At 38.4% G+C, this 27,097-nt stretch overlaps 1 protein-coding gene across 1 annotated transcript in view; it reads left to right on the top strand.

Annotated features, from left to right (window-relative positions):
- The window catches only part of LRP1B (LDL receptor related protein 1B), a 1,706,338-nt gene that overhangs the window by 632,891 nt on the left and 1,046,350 nt on the right, over positions 1-27,097 (top strand). Inside the window, exon 3 of the mRNA XM_070423500.1 lies at positions 2,396-2,533. Coding sequence (XP_070279601.1) covers positions 2,396-2,533 — 138 coding nt within the window. The remainder of the gene's footprint in view (positions 1-2,395; positions 2,534-27,097) is intronic.

Here is a 27,097-nt window from a genome sequence, read left to right on the forward strand (position 1 = left end):
TATCGCTGATGTTTCCATCTCTCTCTTCCTCTCCATTCCTCTCTGAAATCAATAAAAATATATTTGAAAATAAATAAATAAAATGGATTTATGTTAATCTTATAAATACAAGTTTCAATAGCTCAAAATTCTCAGTGAAAACTGTCACATTTTGCCCTGGCTAGTGTGGATCAGAGGTTAGAACACTGTCCACAGAGTGGTAGGTTCAATTCCCAGTCAGGGCACATACCCAGATTGTGGGTTTGATCCTCTGGTCCGGTCAGGGCATGCTCATGATGTTTCTCTTTCACACTGATGTTTCTCTTTCTTTCTCTCCCTCTCCCTCCCTCCCTCTCCCTCCCCCTCTCTCTCAAATCTATAAATACATATCCTCAGGTGAGGATTAAAATACAAAGAAAAGAGTTTCACTTTTCTTCTTACAAATTGGATTTAATTTGTGTTTTTTGTAATTAGTCGTATATGGAAACAAATGATTATATTTTAAGATATTGATACTCAAGTTATAGAGACATGTTACAGTAAAACGAGTTGTGCATGTGTGGAAGCAGGTGTTGGACAAAACTAACAGCCTTTTACGGCAACAATTGTATAAATACACATGAAACAATAGAGAGGTGTCTGTTAGTGGCAACGCTTCAGCTAGTGAAGCTCCATCATAAAAATTGTTTACATCCTCAAACACAAAACGTTGAAAACTTTCTTACCATCAAACAAAATCACGAATACCTGTAATGCATATTTGATAAGGCATTTCAAAAAAAGACATCTTACTTTTCGCAATTCCAGCTTATATTATTTTTCTTGTGTAGTACTTTTGTATTCCTCTTTTCCTCTTTTCTTCATTTTCTAATTCTTCTGCAATTCTCATAACTTTGCATATCTTAGATAGTATGATAGATAGGTCTTTTTATTACTTTTGAGCTGTTTTTTTTTTTTTCTTTTGGGGCTTTCAACAGAAAAAAAAACACAGTTATGAGATACAAGTGTTTACAAAAAACAACTCATCCTCTTGGAACATTCTTAATTTAACTACAGTAATAGCCAACACTTAGTGATTGCCAGGAAAAATACTGAGAGCTTTTGATATAATCCTTCCAACACCCTGCTGAAGCACAGAGAGGGTATATATGTTGCTCAAGTTACTCAGTTTGCAAGTGATGGGACCAGGAATTGGACCCAGGAATCTGACTCCAGTCTGTTAAACACTCCAGGATACTGCATTTATTTACATGATTAACACATATTGAATTTGAATTCCTACTCTGAGCCCGCATCTCACAGTGCTCAGTGCTTTGCTATCAATAACTTTTGACATTCATAACAACCCCACAAAGAAGACTCAGTTGATAGTTCCATTTACATATGAGAAACCTAATGCTTAGTTGATTAAATTAATGGCCCATGGGTATTGCTACAACTGTATGCAGTTAAAGCTTAAATGTGTCTGACTATAGAATGAGCTGTTGCCATAATCAGTGTCAGATTAATGCATAATTGTAGTCATTTTGGTATGACTGCACTTTGGATTTGAGAGAGCTGAGCAAGATTAAGGATCATTATGGGGAATTTAAGGAGTGCCTACAGAAGAAGTATGGATAGGACTTGGGAATTAGACACAACAATATACCTAAGACTTGGATGTTTGATGAAGATTTGGAATTGGTGACCTTCGAGGAAAGACTCTGTGTTCGGACTTTAGTTTGTCTTTAAAAGCACAAAAGGTGATTATACAAAACGCAGTTACCAACACAGGTGAACTCAGGAGTATGCCCTGTTCATCATTGCCTCCTCGTTCTTCAGCAAATTCTATTGCGTTAGAGTTGCTCAGTGATTTATTTAAACAAAATAATCCATATGTAAATAAGTATATAACTAGCTAGTCTTCATATTCCAGATTAAAAATAAAATCACGTTTAGGTTGTCACAAATTCATTTAAATTCCACAAATATGTTTTTGTTCATGTTACTTGATATAATTTTAACAAGAACCCTGTCAAGAGGTTGTCATTATGTGTATTTCCCAGTTTAGGGAATTGAGATTAACAGGATTTAAGTGCCTTGTCTGCCTATCTCAGGATAAGAGAACAATGACTCAAAGCAACCCACAGGTTTCAATTCATGCTACTTTGAGGGTTGAAAGAATATTTGTGTTTTTAACACATTCTTTGAAAACAAAACTCAAATCTGTATTTCCTCTGCAGCTTTTTAAAATTAGGTTTTTAAGCACTTAGGCTAAATTCAATGCCTGTCAGAATTAGAGCTGTTCTCCAGTACTATTTCTATAGTTTTGTTTTGTAAATTAATTCTAGTAATTTTTTTGTTCTTAACGATTTTAGTGTTTTTAAAAAAACAAAGCTAATCAACATCAATCTGACCCTTTTTACATTGTTTTCAGGTCCTGAAGAGGTAGAAATCAAGTGTCCCCTGAATCACATCGCTTGCCCTGGTACCCACAAATGTGTTCACTTGTCCCAGCTGTGCGACGGCGTCTTGGACTGCTCAGATGGGTACGATGAAGGAGCGCAGTGCCGGGGTGAGTCCTTGTGCAATTGCAATACTAAATTTTTCATAATTTTAATGAAAGTTCAAAGAAAACCTGCCTTTTTTCCAACCATAACCATATCAGTTATTGAGAAAACATAAATGTTATTGCCAGACACACTCAATATGCATTTCAAAGCTGTATATATTGTGTTTTACTGAAAAGTGCCGTTAGGGGCAAAACCACACTTAGACTTTGAAGTCGGGCTCTTAAATGATTATGTATTTCATGGAAAAGAATACTTTTGAGCAAAGGGCAGATAGGGAGTCTCTGTCACAGTACAATGATACTGTAGGGTGGTGCATGCTTCTTTCTCTGAACCTTTGCTTAAACAAAGAGTATTTGAAGCAAATCCTCCGCAACAAATATATCACTGGCATGTGTTCATGGGGTATTTTCCCTGAATATTATTTCTCTGAAGTTATACCAACTTTCTTGTAAGTTTTTTAAAAAATAAACATCTAAATTCTACAGCAGTAAAAGGTTTGTCGATACTAGTATATTAATGATAGGAGGGAGAAGTAATAAAAAATCTCAAAGTTAATGAAAAGTAATGCAAATTGCAAATGGCACATTCTAGTAACATTGGTTAGGAAGAGGGCATGACATGTGAGAGGAGGAAAAGCAAAAAGTCCAGGATTAAAGATCTGGAAACAGAATCAAGGTATTCATCAAGGGAATCAGGCCGCTAGAGGGAGCCAGGAAAGAAATCACTGAAACACAAGTCTCAACAGTTTCTCACTAGTTGAGGGTAACACAAAGGTTATTTATTGAAGCCGATGTCAAAGCGAAACCTATCTTTCATGCTGAGGAGAGTCCGATGGTAAGGAAAAGAAGGAACTGTAGAAAACTCGAGATGCACGCCTGGCTGTGGACAGATTCACACAAGCTAGTAATTGCTGCCATGTGAAAAAAGGTCGTAGGTCACCAAAAGTTCCAATTTTTCAGCAGGACCTCCATTTCTGCCTGTGTTTAAAGTGTTCAAAGTCAGCTACTGCTTTTTAAAACATTGTGCAGTCCACAATGTACAGGCCTGGCAGGTCTTACTGGCTACCAGTCCCCCAACTCTGGATTGAAGGAGACTGAATTCAAGATCAGGGAGGGAGAGCTGCATCGGTAAAAGAGTAAATATTGGGAAGGTATCCAATGTGCTGAGGATGCTGAGGGACCACAGATCCACTGGGGCACTCGGGCTTTTCTCTCTTCCCAAAGGGACATCCAATTACTCTGTTCTGTGGACAGATTCATACTGAGAAGTTAAAGGCCTTTCTTCTTTGACCGAATTTCCTTTCCTAGCCTTGTACTCTGACATAGTCCCATAAGGAGCCAGCAGATTCTTAGTTTCAGTTATGAACACATATGTAATAATAATTAATAAGATATTTTATTTTTATTTAAAGGATTTGTGACATGTATTCTTTTTTATAATTGTATATTAATAAGAATTATATTAACGGAAAGTAAAGTACTGAATTACAAAGTAATAGGTGTAAAAGAGTTTAATTTTCTTTTCAGAAATTAATTGTATTTTCTAGAGCTTAATTCTATGTACTTCAGTTATAATCCCAGCTTCTTATTATATTTAAAAAAAAATATTTCAGGCAGACATGTGTGACTAAGTGTCTAACAGTGAAATCATGGCATTGCCAAATACTCCCTTGGAGGTGGTTACACAAATTTGAATATCTTAAACATTTTCAGTGCTGTGGATTATATGAAAATATATCTGAGTTCTCTAATGAAATTTATGGTTGTGATCTAATCAATCTAATTAGATATATCTAATAAATGACATGTTAATGGTAAACCAGGGAATTCAACAAAAATATAATGCATTTGAACGAAAATTAAATGATATCAAATTTATCTTGATTTTTGAAAAGATCAGCATATACTCCAAACTGAGAAAGAATTAGAGTATATGCTGTAGTTGTTTATATTTCAAACTTTTTTCCTCTTCCAATTTACATTTTGTAATTGTTCCAAGTTTCATATCTTTATCACAAATGACAGTCTTTTTCTTTTATAATTTACCACTAGGAATCTGACTATACTAGTACTACTCTCGCCTTTAAGGTCAGCTACTTTATTCACCAAATAAAGTATTTTGAAACACCTAAATAATATGTTATAAACTGTGACGGACTTAAAAATAACAAGAATAATGTAAAAAAAGAAAAGAAATAACATAAAGTATATTTGGATTTCTACATGTATTTACCAAAGGATTTTTCACCCAATTCTTGGGACTGGTACAATTAGAGTGGTAAAATCCAGATTACTGAATAGATATTGTCCTTTCAGACTTAGTGGTTTAATAAACTATTTCTGCATTGAGGAAAGAAAATTAGAAATATGTTTGCTTCCTGGCATGGGAGAGTGCTCCTAACACTTGGACAAAAAATAAAAAAAAAAATTGGGGGCAGCACCAGATTTATCACATGTATATGGTTTGTGTTTAAATGAAGGAAGATGACTGGTTATAGGCAAAAGTATATCATAGGAATTGAATCCACTTTCCCACCTGCAATTTTCCTTTTAATTTTAGGTCACTCCTAATGAAAAAATGTTTTTTTGTGTTGTTGTTTTTTAAACATATTTAGACATGAGCCTATCAAGTCTCTGAGGAACTTTCTCATCTACTATCTATAATAATAAAAGAATAATGTGCTAATTAGACCAGACAGCCGAACGACCTTCCGGCCATCGTTCTGGATGTCCTTCTGGACGAATCCGCAGCAGCAGGGGCCAAGGCAGAGGCAGTTAGGGGCAATCAGGCAGGCAGGCAGAGTAGTTAGGGGTGATAGGGCAGGCAGGCAGAGTAGTTAGGGGGCAATTAGGCAGGTGAGCCGTTAGGAGCCAGTAGTCCTGAATTGTGAAAGGGTGCAGGCCAAACTGAGTGACTCCTCCCCTCTGAAAATCCCCCGGTGAATTTCATGCACCGGACCTCTAGTAGACATCTAATAAAGAAAAGAAATAGATTAATTCAAACGCTGCATCAATCTTTAGAAATGTGTTTCCTTTGCAGAATTGTTCTGTCTGGATCACTTTTCTTTCCATTGCTTCCTTTTTGTTTTGTTCTAAACACAGACTCTAAGTTATTATACATGAAGTCTTAGATATGATTCAAAGATTGACATATTTTTCTAGTAAAGGATTTACATTTGGTTGTATATCTTTATCCTTTAAGAAAATTAATAAGGAGAAATGTTTAACATTTTGGAGGTGATATTCTAGTCTTGGGAATGCTTTCTTAGCAACTGAATTGTTTTCTGAATGTTTCCTAGAAAAATCAATTTCTCCCTGGTGAAAGTAATAAAATATATCTATTATTAATGATTTTCTATAGCACTGATATTTTAATCTCCATAATTTAACTCCACTTGAAGAAAAAAAATTGATTTTTGTATATGGGTATACGTATATATAGGAATGTGCTCATAAAATTTTTACAATAAGAATGTTCAAAATCACCACATTATATTTTAGAAAATTGTATCGCTTCCTACATTGTATTTTATATTGGTTGTAATATCACTATATCTAAATTTCATGAGCAATGAAAACACATTTTATGCAGCACAAAGTTCCTTAACACAGAATAGTTCCACAAAAATTCTTACATCCATACAAAGAATGCTAAACAAATTCAACTAACAGAGACTAGATTGACTGAGATGTATCAAGACGCTATTTTAAAAGTTTACATTCATAAGATAATTCATTATGTCAGCATGTAAAGTGGCTGTGAGCAAGAGAAACCCTCTTTTTATTCACAACCTTACTTTGATCCATTTGTAGTAGAAAATGGTCCTGCAAGGGAATGCCGGTCTCTGTGGTATTGTCTGCTAAAAAAATATGGGGACTCTTAGGGTCCCTGCAAAAGGGATTCTATCTCCTATCTCTAGAAACAATGATTACGCAATCTTATGTGATTAATTTCCAGCAAACATCAAAGTCCTTGTGAATATAAACGGATAACATGTGTGAAGAGTTCCCTAAGACTGATCAGGGAATAGCACTCTCTGACATATGAGAAGCTTACTACCCATGTGCACAGATATACACAAGCATACATAGATACTGGTCTCTTATGATTTCTCTCTTTTCTATTCTGAGTCTATTCCTAAGTACTTCTGAGTGTATAATATATCTAACTGGTATATTTGATCAGAAACTTAAAGAAAAATAAGATTCTCAGATATGTCATCCAACTCCAGGAAATAATGCATAGTAAGAATTTTTAAAATTACATTTGATTATTTTACTTTACCTGCCAGTTGGGATATAGTTTTCTGATATGTGAAATTATATTTTTTCTCCATTCACCCACAATCAGTTCTAATGTATTTATTTTAGATTCCAGTCATTGTAGTGTATTTGCTCTAATATATGTATTTTAGATATAAACTTGTTGTTTCTTTTATGTTACTATTCTTAAAACTAAGGCCCAATGAGAAAATGCTGAAAATCCTGGAGATAACTCACAAATTAGAGGCTTTCTCAAAATTGATCAAGACAAATGGCAACCTTTATTATTTGTAGTAACTCACTATAGGAAATTAATAATCCTATTTTTGTTTGTTTAAACCTTATGCATTTCACATAATTCAAAAATTTAATCCAGCACAATTAATTAGATTTAATTAATTTATTTCTGAAGATTGAATAAATTCAATGAAAGAGTTAGGGGTTAATTCCTAGCTCAGATATTCAGAACTACATTTTTTCCCCAGAAAGGAAATACTTTATTTTGTGGTGGCTTTTGTTATTATTAAAACACTGATTTCAGATGGAATAATGTTAATTTGTAGCTTCTAGGAAGGAAGGAAGGAAGGAAGGAAGGAAGGAAGGAAGGAAGGAAGGAAGGAAGGGAGGGAGGGAGGGAGGGAGGGAGGGAGGGAGGGAGGGAGGGAGGGAGGGAGGAAGAAAGAAAGTAGGTGAAGCTGGTGAAAAAGACAAATTAATTTGAATCACTTGTTGTTTGTACTTTCACTCTCAATTATATCAATGGGTCTTGCTCTGCTCCCATTTTAAAAGTTCCATTGAAAAATTCTGCCAATCTCTTTCTAAATTAAAATTAACTTGTCATGCTAGAGTAGGGAATTTCACTATGCAGAGTCCAAAAGCAAAGGCATGGAGCAGAAATACAATTGCAGGCTATGTTAGAGAAAGTGTAACTATCAGCAACACAAAGCATAAAACACAGGGAGGGAAATTTCACCAGTGTGCACTTGAATACTTAGAAACATTGATAAGCCTAGAGCTAGAAAACAAACAACTGGAAGTAGCCTGGAGGACCTTGGTTTGTGGGCTCTGACTAATTTTGACTACTGAAGTTCCTGTAATGTAAGAGTAGATCCTGTTGTATTCTTTTCTTTGGATTGAGTTGTGATAAGGTGATCAGGTAGTTTCAAATCTATCTCAACTCTCAAAGAGATTAGCATTTCCTTTCAAAGAGATTGGTTTAAGTAAAGTTTAGTGAAGGGCTATGACCCTTAACACTGTTGATTTCACAAATTAATGCTTCTCAGAAGCAAAACCACAATTCCTAGAAAGCATAGATCTTCTATAACTATATCACCCCTTTGCAAGGCTATTACAGATATTGTTTATGTTAACAAGTGACACCTATATGAAATTAGGATAGTTTTGTACTTGAATTTGTGCATGGGTAGGGTCCCTCAGCCTGGCTGGTGATCAGGGCCGAATGGGGCTTCTCGCCCAGTCCTAATTGGGGCTGGCTGGCTCAGGGGAGGGACTGCAGGAGTTTGGCTGTGGGAGCACACTGACCACCAGGGAGCAGCTTCTGCATTGAGCATCTGTCCCCTGGTGGTCAGTGCACATCATAGTGACCAGTCAACTGATCATAACTGTCGCTTAGGCTTTTATATTATAGAATATGTATATATATACATATATACATGTATATATATATGTGTGTGTGTACATATGCATCATACATATACATGCATACATATACATATATAAATAACTACATATATTCATTTTTCAATCTTAGATTTATAAATTCTGTGTAATTAGAAATATGATCTTGTAAAGATATCTGATTTCTTAACACTGATCTATCAGATATAATTGCTAAACTAATCCTGCTAAAGAGACTTGGAGTTTAGGTTTCAAACATTTGTTTGAATATATTGACTTCTAGAAACAGTTAATTAACTTAATAGCCGTGGGAAAAGAATGACAAAGTAATTTGGCTCTATATCATAGCTGAGCATTGAAAGGATAATCTAAAATAGTTTGTTATCTATTGGAATTTAATATTTTTGTACTGGATTTACGTCTTTGATTAATGTTAATGTCTTATATTAATTAGTCTTCTTTGGTCCCAAAAGAATTATTTTGAAGAATAACTGTAGAAACAAGAAAATTTTGTAAATTCAAAGAATGTTGTATAGACACACTAGTAGATTAAACACTGAAGGATTTAACTCAAGAAAAGAGATATTCTTTGTTAAAACGCCATCTCTATTCTATATCTACCTCTCTTTTTAGCGGTTTCTAGCTTATACTACTTCCATATATATTTGTTGTTGTTATTAATCCTCACCTGAGGATATTTTTCCCATTGATTTTTAGAGACAGTGGGAGGGAAGAAGGGGAAGGTGGGGGTGGGGAAGAGAGAGAGAGAGAGAGAGAAAGAGAGAAACAACAATGTGAGAGACACATCGACTGGTTTCCTCCTGTACGTGTCCCTAGGGGGGTGGGGAGCAAATCCGCAACCAAGGTACCTGCCCTTGACTGAAAATTGAACCCAGGAACCTTTGCTATGCAGGATGAGGCTCTAACCATTGAGCAACACTGGCCTGAGCTCTATATTTTTTTAGTTACTCTTTTCTGTGGTGAGAATCCTGGTGCATTATGCATCTTCAATTTTTGCTGAACTGTACCCTCTTTTCAGTTGATTTTGATTTTTAAATAGATGCAAGTCAAAAACTTAGATCCACAGTTCATACCCCAATAAAATATTCTGTCTAACATCTATAGGAGAAGAAAGAGCAATTGTTTTGATGTAAGAGCTTCATTCCTTGGTTCAAACAACTCCTGTTATACTTGTTCCTCAAACATGCCAAGCTCTTAGGTAGAGAACTCTGAGTCCCCACCCCCAGTAATATCTTCTTTACATAAGAGACTTGCAAATAGTTCTGCCACTCTTGGTATTGTTCATTTATATCAACATTCATGGGCACTAGACTCATCATGTATCTGGATCATTTCCTCACCTTCCTCCTCCTGAGGAAAAACAAATAAGTGTTTGCAAGAATAATAACACGTCGGCAACCAAAATGATTGTTTAAATGTGGCAATAGAAACACAATAAAGTTTCTCTATATTAAATTCATTCATTAACTTCAGTGAACTTTTATTGAGCACTGACAGAGTTCCAGACACTTACCTAAGCACTGGAGATGTAGAAAATCCTATTTTCTGCCTTAGTGAAATCCACATGTCATAATGGATGTAGGTAAAAATTGCTAAGGAAGAATAAAATAAAGAGCATATAATTCTGCTTGAGGGAATGCAGAAAAATTTCCCAAGATAGCTTCTAGTCAATATAAGTCTCACTCTAAGAGTTGGTAGGCAAATGAGAGACGGAAGAACATTTCAAAAAAAGGGAACTATAGTTCTAGAGCAGAGGTCCTCAAACTTTTTAAACAGGGGGCCAGTTCACCGTCCCTCAGACATTCCACACATGCGCACTTCGGGCCCGGAACGAGTCAGCCGCTAAGCAGGACAGGCAGCGGCGGCAAAAACACCTGGCAGGCCGGATAAATGTTTTCCGCGGGCCTTAGTTTGAGGACGCCTGTTCTAGAGGCACAAGTGCATAAGAAAAACATTGTATGCTTGCCCTAGCCCGTTTGGCTCAGTGCATAGAGTGTGGGCCTGTGAACTGAAAGGTCCCAGGTTCGATTCTAGTCAAGGGCACATGCCTGGGTTGTGGGCTCAATCCCCAATAGGAGGTGTGCAGGAGGCAGCCGATCAATGATTCTCTCTCATTGATGTTTCTACCTCTCTATCCCTCTCCCTTCCTCTCTAAAATCAATAAAAATACATTTACAAAAAACATTGTACGCTCAAGAAAGCTCTGAACTCTTTGACAATGTTGAAGAGTTCTGAATAGAGAGAGATGGGTTTGGAGCTGCAAAAAAAAAACACACACACACACACAAAAACAACTTGGTATTACACCTAGAGTTGTTACATTAGAATAAGGATGTAATATGACCCCCTTAAAATGCATTGCAAAAAAAAAACCAAAAAAAAACTATAAAGAGAGTGAAAAATGATACTAGGATATTTCTTTATTATAGGGGTATTAATGATATTGTTTTACTATTAAGCATAAGAAGACTAGAATTGCTGCATGTAGCAGGTTTTGTGATTTATTCTTAGGAGATAAAACCATGCATTATTATAATTATAAGGCTTTGAACTAAATAGTCACCTGTTCTTTCACATTGATCACCTCCCACAACAAAGCATGTTGGGTGTTATCCTCTAATGTATCATTTGAATGTAGTTCATGCAAGTGAATGTCAAAGTAGATGACATGGAAAGCCAGATTAAGTAAATTCCATTTCAGAGGAAGTCTAGGAGTTTGGAAGGTGTATTTACTATTTTATTTTATTAAATTTATTGAGGTGGTTTTAAGCAACCAGAATCCCATCTTTACCAAGCTACTAAAATGCCACCTCTCTTGATGCCTAAGTTCTGACCTCTTGTATTTTAACTTTGAAAAACATATGACTGCTTCAATATTTTTCAAAAGTATGAATTTATAACAAACTGTCACTCAGCTCTCTACTCAGCCTCAAATGTTGATTCATTATTTGGGTTTTGACACAGGCAGCTTGATATATAAAAATATAGGGAATTAAAGCCAGTAGCAGAGGTTAACGGAATCCCCAGGAGTCGCACAAAAATGCAGTTTGAGAGGAAGGTTTAAACACAGTGACCTTGAGTTTTCATTTGCCAGTTTTGACTACTGGGCCTTCCCATACCATATCAGAGAAGTGCAAAAAACTATTGTGCTTCAGCCATCCTTTCTGGCCCATTCTTAAAGCAGCCAGATGGCTTGTAGACAATCAACTGAAGAACATTTTTAAATAAATCTAGGTTCCCTGCCAGTTTTATGAATTGATTGAGCAGCAAAAATGTGCTGAGTGAACAACAAGCTAGAAAACTATATAACAAACTTGGAGAATAATCTATTAATTCTATCCTCTTGGAAAAAAAATTAGCATTTTCATTTGATGAGGAAAGAAAATGGAGTTTATTTTAACTCTTTGGAATAAATCTGTACTACTAACAATAGAAAACTGAAAAAAAAAATAAGATTCACCCTTTATAATGGGATCTGGAAGAAATAAGGAAATACTTCTCAATAACATTCAATGGAGAAAGTTTAAATTTTGAAAAAACCCACATACAACACAATCCCATTCTAATGAGAAGTAACCATAAATAGATGGAAGACAAGTTTTTTTTTCAACTCAATCTGGAATTCTGTTAAGTCTTACAGAACTCTATAGAGAGAGATTCCTTGAAGTTTTCAAAACCTTCAGCCAATGTTTTAAATTTTGAATATCTAATGTGTTCAAAATTGCGGAAACACACACATACACCTATTTCTGCTGCGTTTTCTCTGATCTGCTGTTGTTATCACATATAGTAAACCCTATTCCACTCACGCACATGTGTATTAATGCCATCATAACTGAGTAGCTCAAAGTATAAATAATATTCAGGGAAAAAAGAGATATGCAACTGGTGACTTCCCAACTCCTCCTTATTAGTCCCTTCAAATCAAATCAAACGATTATTTATTTTTCACTCAGGTGGAGACATAGAGAAATATGCATATATATTTTATGTTTTTCCAAACCTTTCTACAAGAAACTCATTAAATGTTCATCTTTGAGGGGAAATATACTATCCAGATATGTTTACATGAGCTGAAGATTTGCATCCTAAGTTTGAGTTAAGAGAAAACGTAAAATCAAATAGCTGCCCTCTCTATGCCACCGGGATCATACAACCATTGCAGACAACCCACTGTGGTTTCGGAAACCCTAAGTTGCCAAGCAAAGTGAGATCACTCTGCTCTCAGAGCTGCTTCTGAAATAGGCCGGTGATACTGTGAGCCAAGGTTTGAGTGTCAGATACAAGAAGAATGGGAAGTACAAGCCCGAAGAGCACTTTTCAGTTCCATTAGCCGAAACGTGTGCTGTGTTCTCATTCAGGCTACAGGTACGAAACCAAGAGTGCCAAGGAAAAAATCTATACAATTCAGTAAGTGGCTCAGAGAACGATGAGTAGAATCACTAAGAACCTGAATTGTCCAATTTTTATTTAGGTCAATTAGATATTGCTAAAGAGGTCTCAAAGAAGGTTGGAGAGAAATTAATAGGTATAAAATGCTCTTCAGTCTAAACAGTCTATATCAAATTTCTAAATAGTTATTACATATAAATTACATATAAAATGTATTATATGAAAATGTATAGCCCTAACTGGTTTGGCTCAGGGGATAGAGCGTCAGCCTGCGGACTCAAGGGTCCCAGGTTCAATTCCAGTCAAGGGCATGTACCTTGGTTGCGGGCACATACCCAGTAGGGGGTGTGCAGGAGGCAGCTGATCGATGTTTCTCTCTCATTGATGTTTCTAACTCTCTATCCCTCTCCCTTCCTCTCTGTAAAAAATCAATAAAATATCTATTTTTTTAAAAAGAAAATGTATATATAGAAGTTTATTTGTGTGCATGTATTATATTAGATTTTCCTACTGTATATCCAGCTGAAATAATTATTTCAAGAAATTTAAAAAAACACACGTATTTTAGGCCTTCACCTCTGTTTTGGTTTATTCGTTCCTGCTTTCAAAACTAGTGTAAGTTGATATTTCTACTAGTTATGTTCTTATTTTGAGTACAATGTCCTATTCCCAGACAGATGGGCTTCTAGTTCCTTTTCCATAAATCAGGTTTGTATCCTACCCATGTAAGTTATTTACTCAAAACAAAATGTGCACAACTGAGAAAAATATGTTTGGGTCAAAGCCTACTCATCTCTCACCTAATACAGTATAACTTCTGTATTGAGGTGCACTTTTCAATACAAATGCACCTTGGTCTAGTAGTTCATTCTTTCTCTTCCTCTGTGTACATCTCATAACCCTGATAGATTGGAAACACCCCCAAAAAACCCTCACATTCAACTTCTACCTCAATCACTTCACTACAAGGACTCACTCAATCAACGAGGTAAGGAAGACAAGCACACAGGAAGCAGAGTGATACAGTGCAAAGTGCATGGGACTCTCCTAGAGTAACTCACTGGGTAAAGAGTACCACACTGTATCCGGGGATTATTGTTCTCACACCATGTGCCTATGTCAGGAAGATTCACTCCTGCATTTTGCCTAAAGCGATTTGCTCCTTTGAGTTTTGTTTCTTCTTGTTTACCAGGAATACCTGCATAAAGCAGAAGGAAAGCAATGTTACCTGCAGTGACTGTATCTACAAAGAGAGAATCAGCGATAAATTCTTTCAGTCAGAAGCAGAACTGTAGAATAATAGGGCCAGAAGGGACTTTGAGAGGTTATCCAGTCCATCCATCTGCCTTGAGGCTGGACTGAACCCAAACTTGCCTAGACAGATTGCTATCTGCCCAATTTGGAAGGCCTCCAGGGAGAGAAATCCTAACAACAACTTTTAGTAAGGGAATCAGTGCTTAGCAATTTGCATTCTGAGCAAATGCTTGCATATTGTATTATAAAATTCTCCATGCCCTTTCGGTTTTTAGCTTTTTTCCTCCAACAGATTCCATGTTCCTGTAGCTTAATCATGTCGTTCTTTCACTTTCCCAGATATCCTTACATTTTCAAATCTCAAAAGTTATAAACCATCCCTCTCAACTGAAATGCAGGTTAACGGTGGGACTAGTATTCACTGTAATCAGCTGTCCCAGCTCCTGACTGACAGGATTCCTCTGTGGATATTTTCTTACACCTTAGCATTGCCTTGTTCACTCATGTTGTATCAATTAGAAATTATCTTTGGGCATGAATAACAGAGATCTTTAAAAGACTTTAAAAAATTGCCGAACCGGTTTGGCTCAGTGGATAGAGCGTCGGCCTGCGGACTCAAAGGTCCTGGGTTCGATTCCGGTCAAGGGCATGTACCTTGGTTGCGGGTGCATCTCCACTAGGGGGCGTGCAGAAGGCAGCTGGCTGTTGTTTCTCTCTCATGGATGTTTCTAGCTCTCTATCCCTCTCCCTTCTTCTCTGTAAAAAATCAATAAAATATATTTAAAAAATATATATATAAGTTTATTTTTTCTCTCATGTAAAAAATGTCTTTTAAGTGTATAAACACTGTTTCAAAGAAAGCAGACTTGGAAGAGGGTGTAATGAATATTTGGGAGGAACTAGAAGTTTATTCTTTATATTCTTTAATAGAGTGATTAAACCATTGATTGTGCACCAGATAGGTGTTGCAGTTGTGCTGTGTTTGATAAATAATATAAAAGGATTCTGAAGGATAGAAAGAGCTGACCATTTACTAACTCTATGACTTTGAAAATCAGCAAAATGAGATGTTTGGACAATACCCTAAGCTTCATTCCAGATATAAAGTTGTATAAATTTAAATAAAGATTCAGTACACCTAGTCAGTATAACAAAAAGGTCAAGTTGTGCTATAGCAATGAGTTACCAAATGTTCAGAGTTCATGTCCCTAGAGGATTGTTCCTCGGGAATTAGAAAGGGCTGGCTGTTGCCTAAGAAAATAAACATATAGATGTGGTTTCTCTCTTTTTCCCTTCCTTCCTCCTATTCTGTCCAATTACTTTTTTCACCTTTTCCCCCCATTTTTTCTTTCTTCCTCTATTGCTGTCCTCACTCCCTGCCCCATATCTCATACTTTTCCAGCCTTTATTTTAAAATTTTACCCCTTCAAAATTAGGCTTAATCTTGAGACTTTTTAATAACTGTGTGAATTTCAATATCTTTGTTATTAGTTTATATCTGTGGTCAGCCAACCATATTTTATCATTTATTTTTATTATATGGTTTGTCATCATGTATAAATATTTATTGTTTAATTTAATATTTTGAGAAAGCTAAATCATGCTACATTGCTTTGTCATCTTATTCTCTCTCTGATGCTAAAATTCCCATTGTTTTGTTTTGTTTTACTTTCCTAAAACTACCAATAATCTCCAACCAATCAAATATACACCAAATATTTTATTTTGTTGCTGTTGACTGTTATTTTGAAGGATCCTTTAATCAGTGTTCCTTTGAATTACAAACTTTATCAGAATTAATTCTACTACTTTTTATACCCACAAATAAATTTACATCTGTGAAATATTATTTAAGAAAGCCATTTTTAACACATAGTTCTGGAGACTAAGTAGGCATTTTGTAGACAGTGGAGCCAAAACAACATATTGGATAATTCTAAATATATACAGTATTATATACTTACATATATACATATATATATATATATAGAGAGAGAGAGAGAGAGAGAGAGAGAGAGAGAATACATAGTATAGTATCATTTGATACCCATTCCAATTAGTTCTAAAATTAAAATTCTTGATGTCTAAGTACGAGAAGAGTAAGAAGAAGAAATTTTCTTCTCGTTTTTAATGCTGGGTAAATCCACATCAGTACGGCGGTGTGCTTCTCTTTCACTGGGCAGGTTAGGGGCCAGGAACCTTTTGGGATAAAACTAATGGTCTTTTTCACCAGCCACTTGTTAGGAAGATCTGTGTGGATCAGCAGCCAGGACTGTAGCTTTCCTGGTATTAACAATTCATGTCTTTTAGGAGCCTGCAGTTGAGACAAATGTTATCAAATTGCAGTCAGCAATCTCTGCCAAACGAGATTTACCGTATTTCTACTTTATACATCGCACTGGATTGCACAGCCCCTAAAGTCAGAAATAAAAAACCCACAAAAACTTGAAGCACACATAGCAAAACATGGATTTTTAAATTGTTAATATATAAATATGTTTTTTCTGAAATAGAAATAATTATTATGGGAGAAAGAAATAGAAGTCTTGCTTTAACAAAATCTAGATACAGAGGTATCCTTATTATTGTCAAAGACTTTTGTCCCGGGCTAAAGTATCTGTGTTGAAATCCAATTTTTCCCCTATTTGTCTGTTGAAATTTTCTTCCAAAGGTTAGTTCATCAATGTATATTTCCCTTTCTCTTCAATATTTTTTTTCTATCTTCATGTGTCATTGTTTCATTTTGGACATGAGTAATATTTTCCAAAGCAAATATAAATATTTCCAACATACTAAATTATAATATTTTTGTTATTTAGATACACATGGAATATATAATAACTTTTTTGATTAGGCAATTAGCACTTAATTCAGTGATGGGTTTGTATGACTTTTTTGGTAGTTTGTTTCATTTTATTACATGCAACCAATGTACTACATATCTACAAAGGACCAATACTAATCTAAACAAGAAATGTCCAAGGGTTTTCAGTGTAAGTTTATGACTAAAGAATATTAAAGGGTGCCAAAACCAGTTTGGCTCAGTGGATAGAGCATTGACCTGCAGACTGAAAGGCCCCAGGTTCGATTCCGGTCAAGGGCATGTACCTGGGTTGCGGGCACATCCCCGGTGGGAGATGTGCAGGAGGCAGCTGATCGATGTTTCTAACTCTCTATCTCTCTCCCTTCCTCTCTGTAAAAAAAAAAAAAATCAATAAAATATAAAAAAAAAGAATATTAAAGGGTCATCAAATTATTTTTATGAGGCCAAGGAAAGGTTGCTTAAGTATAACCGGTGATTCAGCTCTACTCACATCTAAATAAATTCACATTTGGAAAATTGTGTCAGAAGGATTTCCTACGTCTTTAAAAAGAAATTACAAGATATGCTTCTGTCATAGATGCAAATTGCTATGGAGATTTAGGGTCGTATTTCATGCTGTAATAACTATTTAAGAATATATTTTTTAAAAATATGTTTTTATTGATTTTAGAGAGAAAGAGTGGAAGAGGGAGAAAGAGAAACATTGGTGCATCACTGTCAATCAGCTGCCTCCTACACTCCCCCTGCTGGGGATGAGCCTGAAACCAGAGCGTGTGCCCTGACTGGGAATCAAACCAGCGACGTTCTTGGTGAATGGGTTGGCATTCAACCTCAGAGCCACACCAGCTGGGCAACCCTCAGTATTTTCAATTGCATTAGTTGTGTGTTCACTTTTCATAGGACAAATGATTTGATGTTTGATGGCTTTAAACAACTGGTTACTGCTAATATAATAACAAGCAAGTTATGAAATAAAAACTTAAGCTTTTTAAAATATATATATATGTTAGGGACTACTTTACTTGAGGAATATAAGGAGAGGATAGAGTATTTCCTTTTGCTCTTACTGTAAAATACATTTGAACTAAGATTAAATATGAAGTCTTCATTGAACCAATATGGTTAAAGATCAAATAAGTGTTCAGCATTAGGTACAGTTTGAATTAAACTGTAATTACTTTAAAATACCTTTGTGGAGGTCTAATTTAGTAATATGGAGCAGACTAGGTACCACTAATGCAATCACAATTGATAAAATAGACAAGGAACTAAAATGAAATATGTATAAATGGATGATCTAACAAATAAAAGACAAAACATCATATGTCTGAGGGAAGGCTTTTGGGGGGATTGAGTTATACAAACCTATTAAAACAGATTGGAAACCTGATTCATTGGTCCTGGAAACTCTGAAGTTTCTGTGAGGTTAACAGCCAAATGGCAGGAAAATGGTACAAAATGAACATTTTGTTTTTGTATGTGCATGCAGTGGATTAAGCTATAGTAATTAAATAAAAAAAATAGTTTTATAAAGGGTAATTTCCAAAGTTGACTTAATGTCAATTATTTTGTATGATGACAAAAAAGTATTCACTTTAATATTATCATCTTTATAGTTAGATGGTAAAAACCTATCTTACATTGAAATGAACTAAATCAGGTACAGGAAAGGTAGGATCATGCCTTCCCAAAGCAGGGGCTTGGGGGGTGGTGAGACATAGGAGAAATACATTATTTGAAAAGAAACATATTTTATTTAAAAGCATGCTCAACAACTGTTGCTTCGGTCAGGTACCACTGAAGGTAGCTTTCTTCTTGGCCGCTAGTGTTTCAGAGACCTGTTATCTTCAGTTACATACTCTATTTATGCTAGTTTCTTATTCGTATTTTTATAATCTAGTATCTACTGAGCAACTATAATGCATTTGGCCATGTGCTAGATGTTGAAGATTCAAAATGAAATGATGTCTCTGATCTCAAATGCTCATAGGAAAGGAGAAAATAGACCTATAACCAAACAATTACAAAGCAATATGAACAATTTTACAATGCTGCATTTGCAATAGTGTGATGTGGTATGAAGACTGTAGGCATATCAATGAGAATCCATACAGAATGCCAGAAAGCACTCAGTGCTTAAACAGAGGGAACTTGAGGCAGGAAGTCTTCATATAGTTGGTAGAGAGCTACAAGTCAGCGATGGACGGCGAGGCAACCGAGAGATAAGCAATATGGGAGGCCCCTATCACCTCCAGGGTGGAGAGAAAAAGGGAAGATTCTATAGTATTGGTCCCAGTTTGTCCTAGGACAGCCATAGCCAAAGAGGAGATGCAGCTGATGCTAGAGATGCGAAGTAAGGGAGAGAGGGAAAGGAAAACCCATCTCTCCTCGCATTGTAGTCGCTGCTTTCCACTGCTGAACTCATTCAGAAACCAGCAGATACAGGAGTTATGGAAATGCGACTTTGAGCCCTGATTTTCTCATTTATTATATGGAACAAACTCTAAGGCCTACCTTGATGAGCTAATGTGCTAATTAGTGATAATGTATATAAAATAGCTTGATAGTGCACTGGAGAAAATAGTATTCTCTGAATGAATAATATCTTTATCAATTTGCATATATTCAACTTTAAATAACAACAAGGTTTTAAAAGTGGGTATTTATCAGTTTGCCTCATTGCCTCATTGCCTTTCTACTCATACTCAGCAGAGTATCTAGAAGATAATTCTTATTCAAATGTATTATTAATGTGTTTCATATATTCAACATCATTTGTGGCTGTGCGTGCTAAGTTAGATGCTAAGGATGCACAATGCACTCTTGCTCCATGATTCAGTGGGTCTATTTAGATTTCATGATGGAAGATTCCTTGCTCTCACTCTTACCCCCACCCCAACTCTTAGTAGTCTTTTTGGGGCTGCATTCGGAAACAAAAGAAAACTGAATGTCACTATAAATTTAAGTACTTGCTGTGCCTGTTGTTCCTGCACAGACCCAAGGTTTCCTGGCTAGGACACTTCAGGCTGAACTCTGAGAAGATGCTGACTGCTGAATATGCAGCTAAGAGAAGAACTCTGGGCCGCTGGGCATGATGTACTCCATCTATTAAGCAGGGGAAGAAAAAATTTGGAAATCAGTTCTTAGGGAGATATGTAAATTGAATTTTCTTCCATTGGTTTTCTAATAGTGCAGCATTTCTCAACCTTTGGGTCGCGACCCCTTTGGGGGTCGAACGACCCTTTCACAGGGGTCGCCTAAGACTATCGGAAAACACATATATAATTAATTACATATTGTTTTTGTGATTAACCACTATGCTTTAATTATGTTCAATTTGTAACAATGAAAATGCATCCTGCATATCAGATATTTACATTATGATTCATAACAGTAGCAAAATTACAGTTATGAAGTAGCAACGAAAATAATTTTATGGTTGGGGGTCACCACAACATGAGGAACTGTATTAAAGGGTCGTGGCATTACAAGGTTGAGAACCATTGTAATAGTGCCTTTGAGATATTCAAATGCATAGCTATCAGCTAGCTATATATATTAAAAGACAGTGACTGTAACGTTAATAACGACCAGATGACCAGTCGCTGTGACCCCCACTGTGGCCTGCGATCCCAGCCCCACTCCCTGACTGGCCCCACCCCTGATCAGCCTCTCCCACCCTGATTGAGGGCAAGATGGCTGGCCAACCCTCCTGTGGCCCCTCGCCCAGGCTGGCTCCACCCTGATTGGGGACCCCCTCACCCCAATCAGGGGTCTGGTCCCTCACCCAGGACAGCCCTGCCCCTAGTGGGGACCCTCACCCCAAACAGGGGTGTCGCCAGGGTGAAACCACCATGGCCCCTTGCCCAGGCTGCCCCCCCCCCCGTGAGGACCCCCACCCCGATTGGGGGTGTGGCCAGCCTGCAAACCACCCACAGCTCCTTGCCCAGGCCCACCCTGCCCCCCAGTTTGGACCCTCTCACTCAGATCTGGGGCCCCCATCAGGGCAGGCCAGCTGGCCCCCACCCATGCACCAGGCCTCTATCCTATATAATAAAAGGGTAATATGCAAATTGACCCTAAAGGCGAAACAATCAGAACAACCACTGGACTAGTCACTATGAAGCGCACTTATTACCTCTTGGTTCCTTTCCCTGGCCAGCAGGCTCCGACTGCCTGATGGCAAATGGGGAACTGGGACTGGGTGGCAGGGGATGCGTGCGGGGCCAGGCCAAGGCCCTTGCTTCCCAGGTTGCCCCCCACACAGAGGGCAACCTGCTGTGGGGGCAGGGTGGGCGAGCGAGCAGTAACAGCCTACCTCTCAGTCCCTTCCCCCGGCCACCAGGCACTGATCACCCTATGGTGAAAGGGGAACTGGGGGTTGGTGGTGACAGGGGGTGGGGTCGGCTGTGGGCAGCCAAGGAAGATGGCCCTGATCGCAGGCCAGGGCTAGGGACTGTACCTGTGCATGATTTTCATGTGCTGAGCCTCTAGTCTCCTATAATTGATTAAATGAATCAATCTTTTAAAAGGTTTTAAAATGGCACATAAGCATTTTCTTCCCTCAAATAAAAGCCAGTTTAAGTTCATATTTTCCAAAGTATTGGCAACTTCAGCTCTGCAATGTACGGTACAATGATCACTTGTGACTAGGAAGTTTCTGTTGTATCCTGAGTCCAATGACAGTTTAAAAGAAAGATATGATCAACTGACTCTGATATCCACAGCCCTCTTCCTCTTGGGAAATTGCAGAAATTGGGGCCCCAGATGAGCATATCCACTCCTTTCTGGAGGTACTGGGGAGCTATAGGTAGGCCATGGGAATAAGCAAGTATGGAGTCCCCTGGCCTGTGTTTCCTGAGAGCTCCTCTGTAGCCTCTAGATGAGTGGTACATATGAAGCCTACCTCTAAGGCTGAAGCTCCAGGACAAGTAAGTAGGCCTTTTTCACAGGAAGATGAAGGGGTGGAGGGGGGGCGGTGGGTTCAGGGGTTCAATCTGGTGTCTGTTTCGTGCCCTACCAAGAGCTGTCTATCCAATTGTTTCAGTCCCTTGGGAGCCATAAGAGCAAGCCCCCTGGCCACCAACGCCTGACTCAAGGGGTATCCCTGTGAGGACAGGGCACACCTTCCGGCTTCATTCCACATGGCCACGGAGGAGTCCAGAGTTCCCGCAAGCCCTCTGACTTCAGTGGGGCCACTGGAGAACCCCATCTGTGGCAAGCCCATCAGCTGCAGAAGAGCTGCAGGAATATTTCGGGTCAGGCCAAGCCCTCTAGTGCTTGCCTGGTAGTGTGGGCACAAAAATAGTGCCACCAGTGCCAGCACTAGCAAGTTTGAGAGCAGAGCGCACCTCTGTCCTCGGAGAAAGCCCAAGCAGGCCCCTGTGCCTCTGCCAGACACTTGAAGAATTAGCCAATGAATCTTCGTCATGTATGGTCTAGGCCGCTTTTACACCTCTGGGTTTGTGCTGGATCCCCTGGTGAGTGAGTCTGTGCCTCAGCCCGTGAGGAGCAGATTTTTCCTTCCCCACCACTTTTTGGGTCTCCCAGACGTGCTCCCCACTGGTTTTCAAAGTCAGACTTCTTGGAGTCTCCTCTCTCCAGTGCAGGTTTCAAAGTGAGGAATGCCTGATACAGGCATAAACCCCAACCCCTCCTGAGAGAAGCTTCATGTTTGTGAGGTCTCTTCTGGCTGTTGTCATGCCAGGGGTGGGGTGTTTGGTGAAACTGTCTCTGCTCTCCTGCATATCTCCGTGTGGTCCTTTTTTTCTTTGGTGTGGAGGAGCTGTTCATTTAGTTTTTAGGTCTTTTTTCAGTGAGAATTGTTCCCTATTATGTGTAGATTTGGTGTGTCCATGCACCAAGGTGAGTGCTGGATCACCTACGCTACCATCTTGAAGTACCTCATTGAAAGGTTCTATTTTATTTACTTATTTTTTAAATATTTATTGTTGAGAGTATTACATAAGTCTCCTATTATTCCCCATTGACCTCCCCGCCCAGCTTTCACCACACTATTATCTGAGTCCATATGTTATGCATATATGCATACAATTCCTTTGGTTAATCTCTTCCTACCCATCCACCCAACTTTGCCTTTCCTCTGAGATTAAAGGTTCTATTTTAAATGGAAGAAAAATGATCCAAATAACAGTCTTAAGATGCAAGAGGAACAGTGAGCAAATATATTAGTAAATATGTAGGTAAATCTACAACAATATTATATTAAATATTAATGAGGTTTCAATTTAGACCTAAAATAATAAATGTCAATGTAAGTCATGGTAGAAGGGTGCTTGGAGATAAAGTCTGGTTAGTTTGCACAAACTATTTAAATGGTTCCACAGTCGTGGTACCCATAGAGCAGTGGGCACCAGGTCTTAAATAGAGGTTGGAAGTTCCTGCTAGCACATTCCTTGTTTTACTCTTACCAAGAAACATCTCTTTCACACACTTATGAGAGAAACTCTGTGTAATCTCTACACTTTAATATAAATATGTTTTTCATAAAAGCACATGGCTAAAAGAATATTTTTGGCAGCAGAGTCTGGGGAGGTGCATTTCATTATAAACAGGTCACTTTTAGTTGACTGATTTACAAAATTATATTTTTGATTTAGAGATAGCTTGAGTACTTTAAATCACATTTATTTTTCTTACATGGAACAAAGTTTCATGTCAAATTTCCATTTTTTAAAGTTTTTTTTCCTAAGTAAGCATTTTAAATACATACTTGGAGACAAGATTATGAGGAAATGGAATAAAATATAGTACGTGATTCTTATACTTAAAAAATTACCTTAAACTGTTAATAAGATTATATATACTAGAAACAATAAATACCAATATGACTTTTAATATACGATTTAAAAATAATTATGGAAGGAATTTCATAAGATGATATAAAAGTATTTACTGCTATACATATTAGATATATCACGTTAGCACAGAACCTGGTAACAGCACCCCAATACGCATTTGTTTCATGGCACGTACAACAATTATTATTAGAGTTTGGATAAAGTGAAAATGGAAATTGGATGACTATGGAAGACTAATAGTAAAGGAATTTCAGTTGAGAAATGGGATTAAAATTTGTTTTTGAATAAGGGGAGGAAAGCAAAGACGAAGCATTCTAGATTGATGAAATTGTCTGAATAAAATCAGAGAAACAGGAAAGTAAATTCAAATCCTTATCCTTTTGACTGCAGCACTCAGATTCAGGATAGCATGGTATTTTGAAGGAGGACTTATGCATAGCAAGCCTTTCATAAATAATATATTCATTCAGTGTTAGCATCAGGAAGTATAAGTGTCAGAGTGGTTACATCCAGGAGTTATAAGAATGTGAGATAAGAAAAATAGGTTACCTCCTGAGAAAGAAATTACCTCTTAGAAGAACCAGCAAGTGTTCATTGGTATAGCACCAAAAGATTAGAGTTGGTTTATCTGCCAGAGATGAAGAGGAAGAGCTACAGGCAAGCAAATAGATTCTAGCATGGTGACAAATATAACAGACAACATTGCAGCTACCTGGGAAACTTCCTTACTGGGAAGGATTAGAGATGATTGGGCCTCTTCCAATATCACAGGATTGCTACGTGGTCAATGCTTTGTTTTTTGGAGAAAATCATGCTAATGAAGTTGCATCTAGCCTTTGCTCTGGAGTTTAGAGAAAACAGTGTAGAATTAAGCATTGAGGGAATTGGTCAAGTTGAAGGAAAAATGAATATATGAATTTGTAGACTAATTGATAACAAATGCAGTCTATTCTAGTTCCAATAAACACAAGAATTTCCATTAAAAATGCCTTTGACCAAATATTACCAATATTCTAAATTAGACCCAGTTGTCCCAGTACAATATTATTTGTGCCCAAATTTGGAGGATGCTCATTCCAGGGCTTGTGTTGTAATTATAAGCATTTTTCTTCATTCACTTCCAATTTGGAGATGTATCCAGTGGTTTTCTACAACTCTTCTTTTTTTTAAAATATATTTTTATTGGTTTTTTACAGAGAGGAAGGGAGAGAGATAGAGAGTTAGAAACATTGATGAGAGAGAAACATTGATCAGCTGCCTCCTGCACATCTCCCACTGGGGATGTGCCCGCAACCCAGGTACATGCCCCCAACCGAAATCGAACCCGGGACCTCTCAGTTCGCAGGCCGACGCTCTATCCACTGAGCCAAACCGGTTTCGGCTCTATAACTCTTATTTGCCCTTTCTTTCAAGCCTCCTTAATTCAAGTTGTTTAGAATGTTGTACAATTAACGCACTCCAAGTAAATTCTTTTTCCCTCCTTAAGTTTGTTAACATCATGTTAATGAGTTAGCTAGTTATGGCAAAAAAAAAGTCTCCTCTTTCCCATGACTATTATTTAAATAGCCACAACAGAGACATTTAATAAATATTTGTTGAAGGAATAAATGAAAGGAAAATACTTCAGTCTAACTTGGTTAATTTACCCAAAACAGTCGGCTAAGGAAAATTTAGCTCACTGCCTTTCTTTGTGTTCTTGACCTCTCTGCAACAATTTTACATGAGGTTACTTTGGATTTTTGAATTTATTGAGTCGTAGTTTCAAAACTAATACTGGCAAAAAACTCTGGGATGAAAATTTTCTTTTGACGAAAGTTCTAGGTTGAATAATTAATTTCTTAAATATCAGGTATATTCTACAAGAGGAGATAACTGAAGATCTCAAATGTATGTTTTTTTATATGAGATGTCTTTTTCATAGCTTGTAATTTCTTCTATGAGGAAAATAAAATAGATAAGTCACCCAATAGGTATAATTTTATAGGTGAATCCACAAGACAAGTTTGTTGTTGTTGTTCAATGAATCAGCCCAGAGTACTGATGCATAGTAGGCATTCAACATCTGTTTTCTCAATTAATCTACACTAATAAAAGAGAAAAAGGGTAATTAGTGTACGACTGCTACCCTTCCCATTGGCTAATCAGCATATCCTTATGCAAATTAACTGTCAGCCAAGATGGCGGCCGGCAGCCTGGCAGCTGGAAGCGAACATGAGGCTTGCTTGCTCCAGTGACTGCAGACTCCAACGTTCCCCGCCTGCCTTGCAGGCCTCTGAGCTGGCAGTTTGAAACTTTGTAACAAATATAGCCGGCTGGGATCTCAGAGCTGAAGTTATACATTGTTTCGATTACAGAACGGCAAACAAACCAGCAGCGGAAACCTCAGAGCTAGAGCCAGAGCTAAAGCTGGCCCAGAAGAAAAAAAAAAAAAGAAAAAAAGGAGTGGTTGGGAGCTTCAGTCAAAACCGCCAGCCCTCAGCCCCGCACCCAGACTGGCCAGGCACCCCAGTGGGGACCCCCACCCTGAAGGGTGTGTGACCAGCTGCAAACAGCCCTTATCCCCTCATCCAGGCTGGCCAGGCACCCCACTGGGGACCCCCATCCTGATCCAGGACACCCTTCAGGGCAAACCAGCCGGCCCCCAGGCCTCTATCCTATATAGTAAAAGGGTACTATGCCTCCCAGCACCGGGATCAGTGGAGCCGAGAGGTCCCCTGGCACCAGATCAGCATGACAGGGGGCAGTGCCCAAACCCCCTGATCGCCCTGCGGCTCTGTGTGTGACAGGGTGTGGCATCCCAACCCCCTGATCTGCCCTGCTCTGTGTGTGACAGGGGGCGGTGCCCTAACTCCCCTATCGGCCCTACTCTGTGCGTGATGGGGGAGCTCCCCAACCCCCTGATGGGCCCTGCTCTGTGCATGAGAGGGGGGAGCTCCCCAACCACCTGGTGGGCCCTGCTCTGTGCGTGACGGGGGGGGGGGGCAGTGCCCCAACCCCCTGATTGGCCCTGCTCTGTGAGTGACAGGGGGCAGCGCCCCAACCCCCTGATTGTCCCTGCTCTGTGCATGAGAGGGGGGAGCTCCCAACCACCTGGTGGGCCCTGCTCTGTGCGTGACGGGGGGGGGGGGGGGCAGTGCCCCAACCCCCTGATTGGCCCTGCTCTGTGCATCACAGGGGGTGGTGCCGCAACCTCCCCATTGACCCTGCCTTGAGTGTGATAGGGGGCAGTGCCCCAACCCCCCAATCAGCCCTACCCTGAGCGTGACTGAGGGTGGCATCACAACCTCCCAATCCGCCCTGCTCTGTGCATGACAGGGGGCGGCGCCCCAACTCCCCAATCAGCCCTGCTCTGAG

This window comes from Myotis yumanensis, unplaced genomic scaffold (assembly GCF_028538775.1).
Source record: "Myotis yumanensis isolate MYYU_CA2020_CCGP unplaced genomic scaffold, mMyoYum1.0.hap1 SCAF_8, whole genome shotgun sequence".
In the NCBI taxonomy this organism is placed as follows: Eukaryota; Metazoa; Chordata; class Mammalia; order Chiroptera; family Vespertilionidae; genus Myotis; species Myotis yumanensis.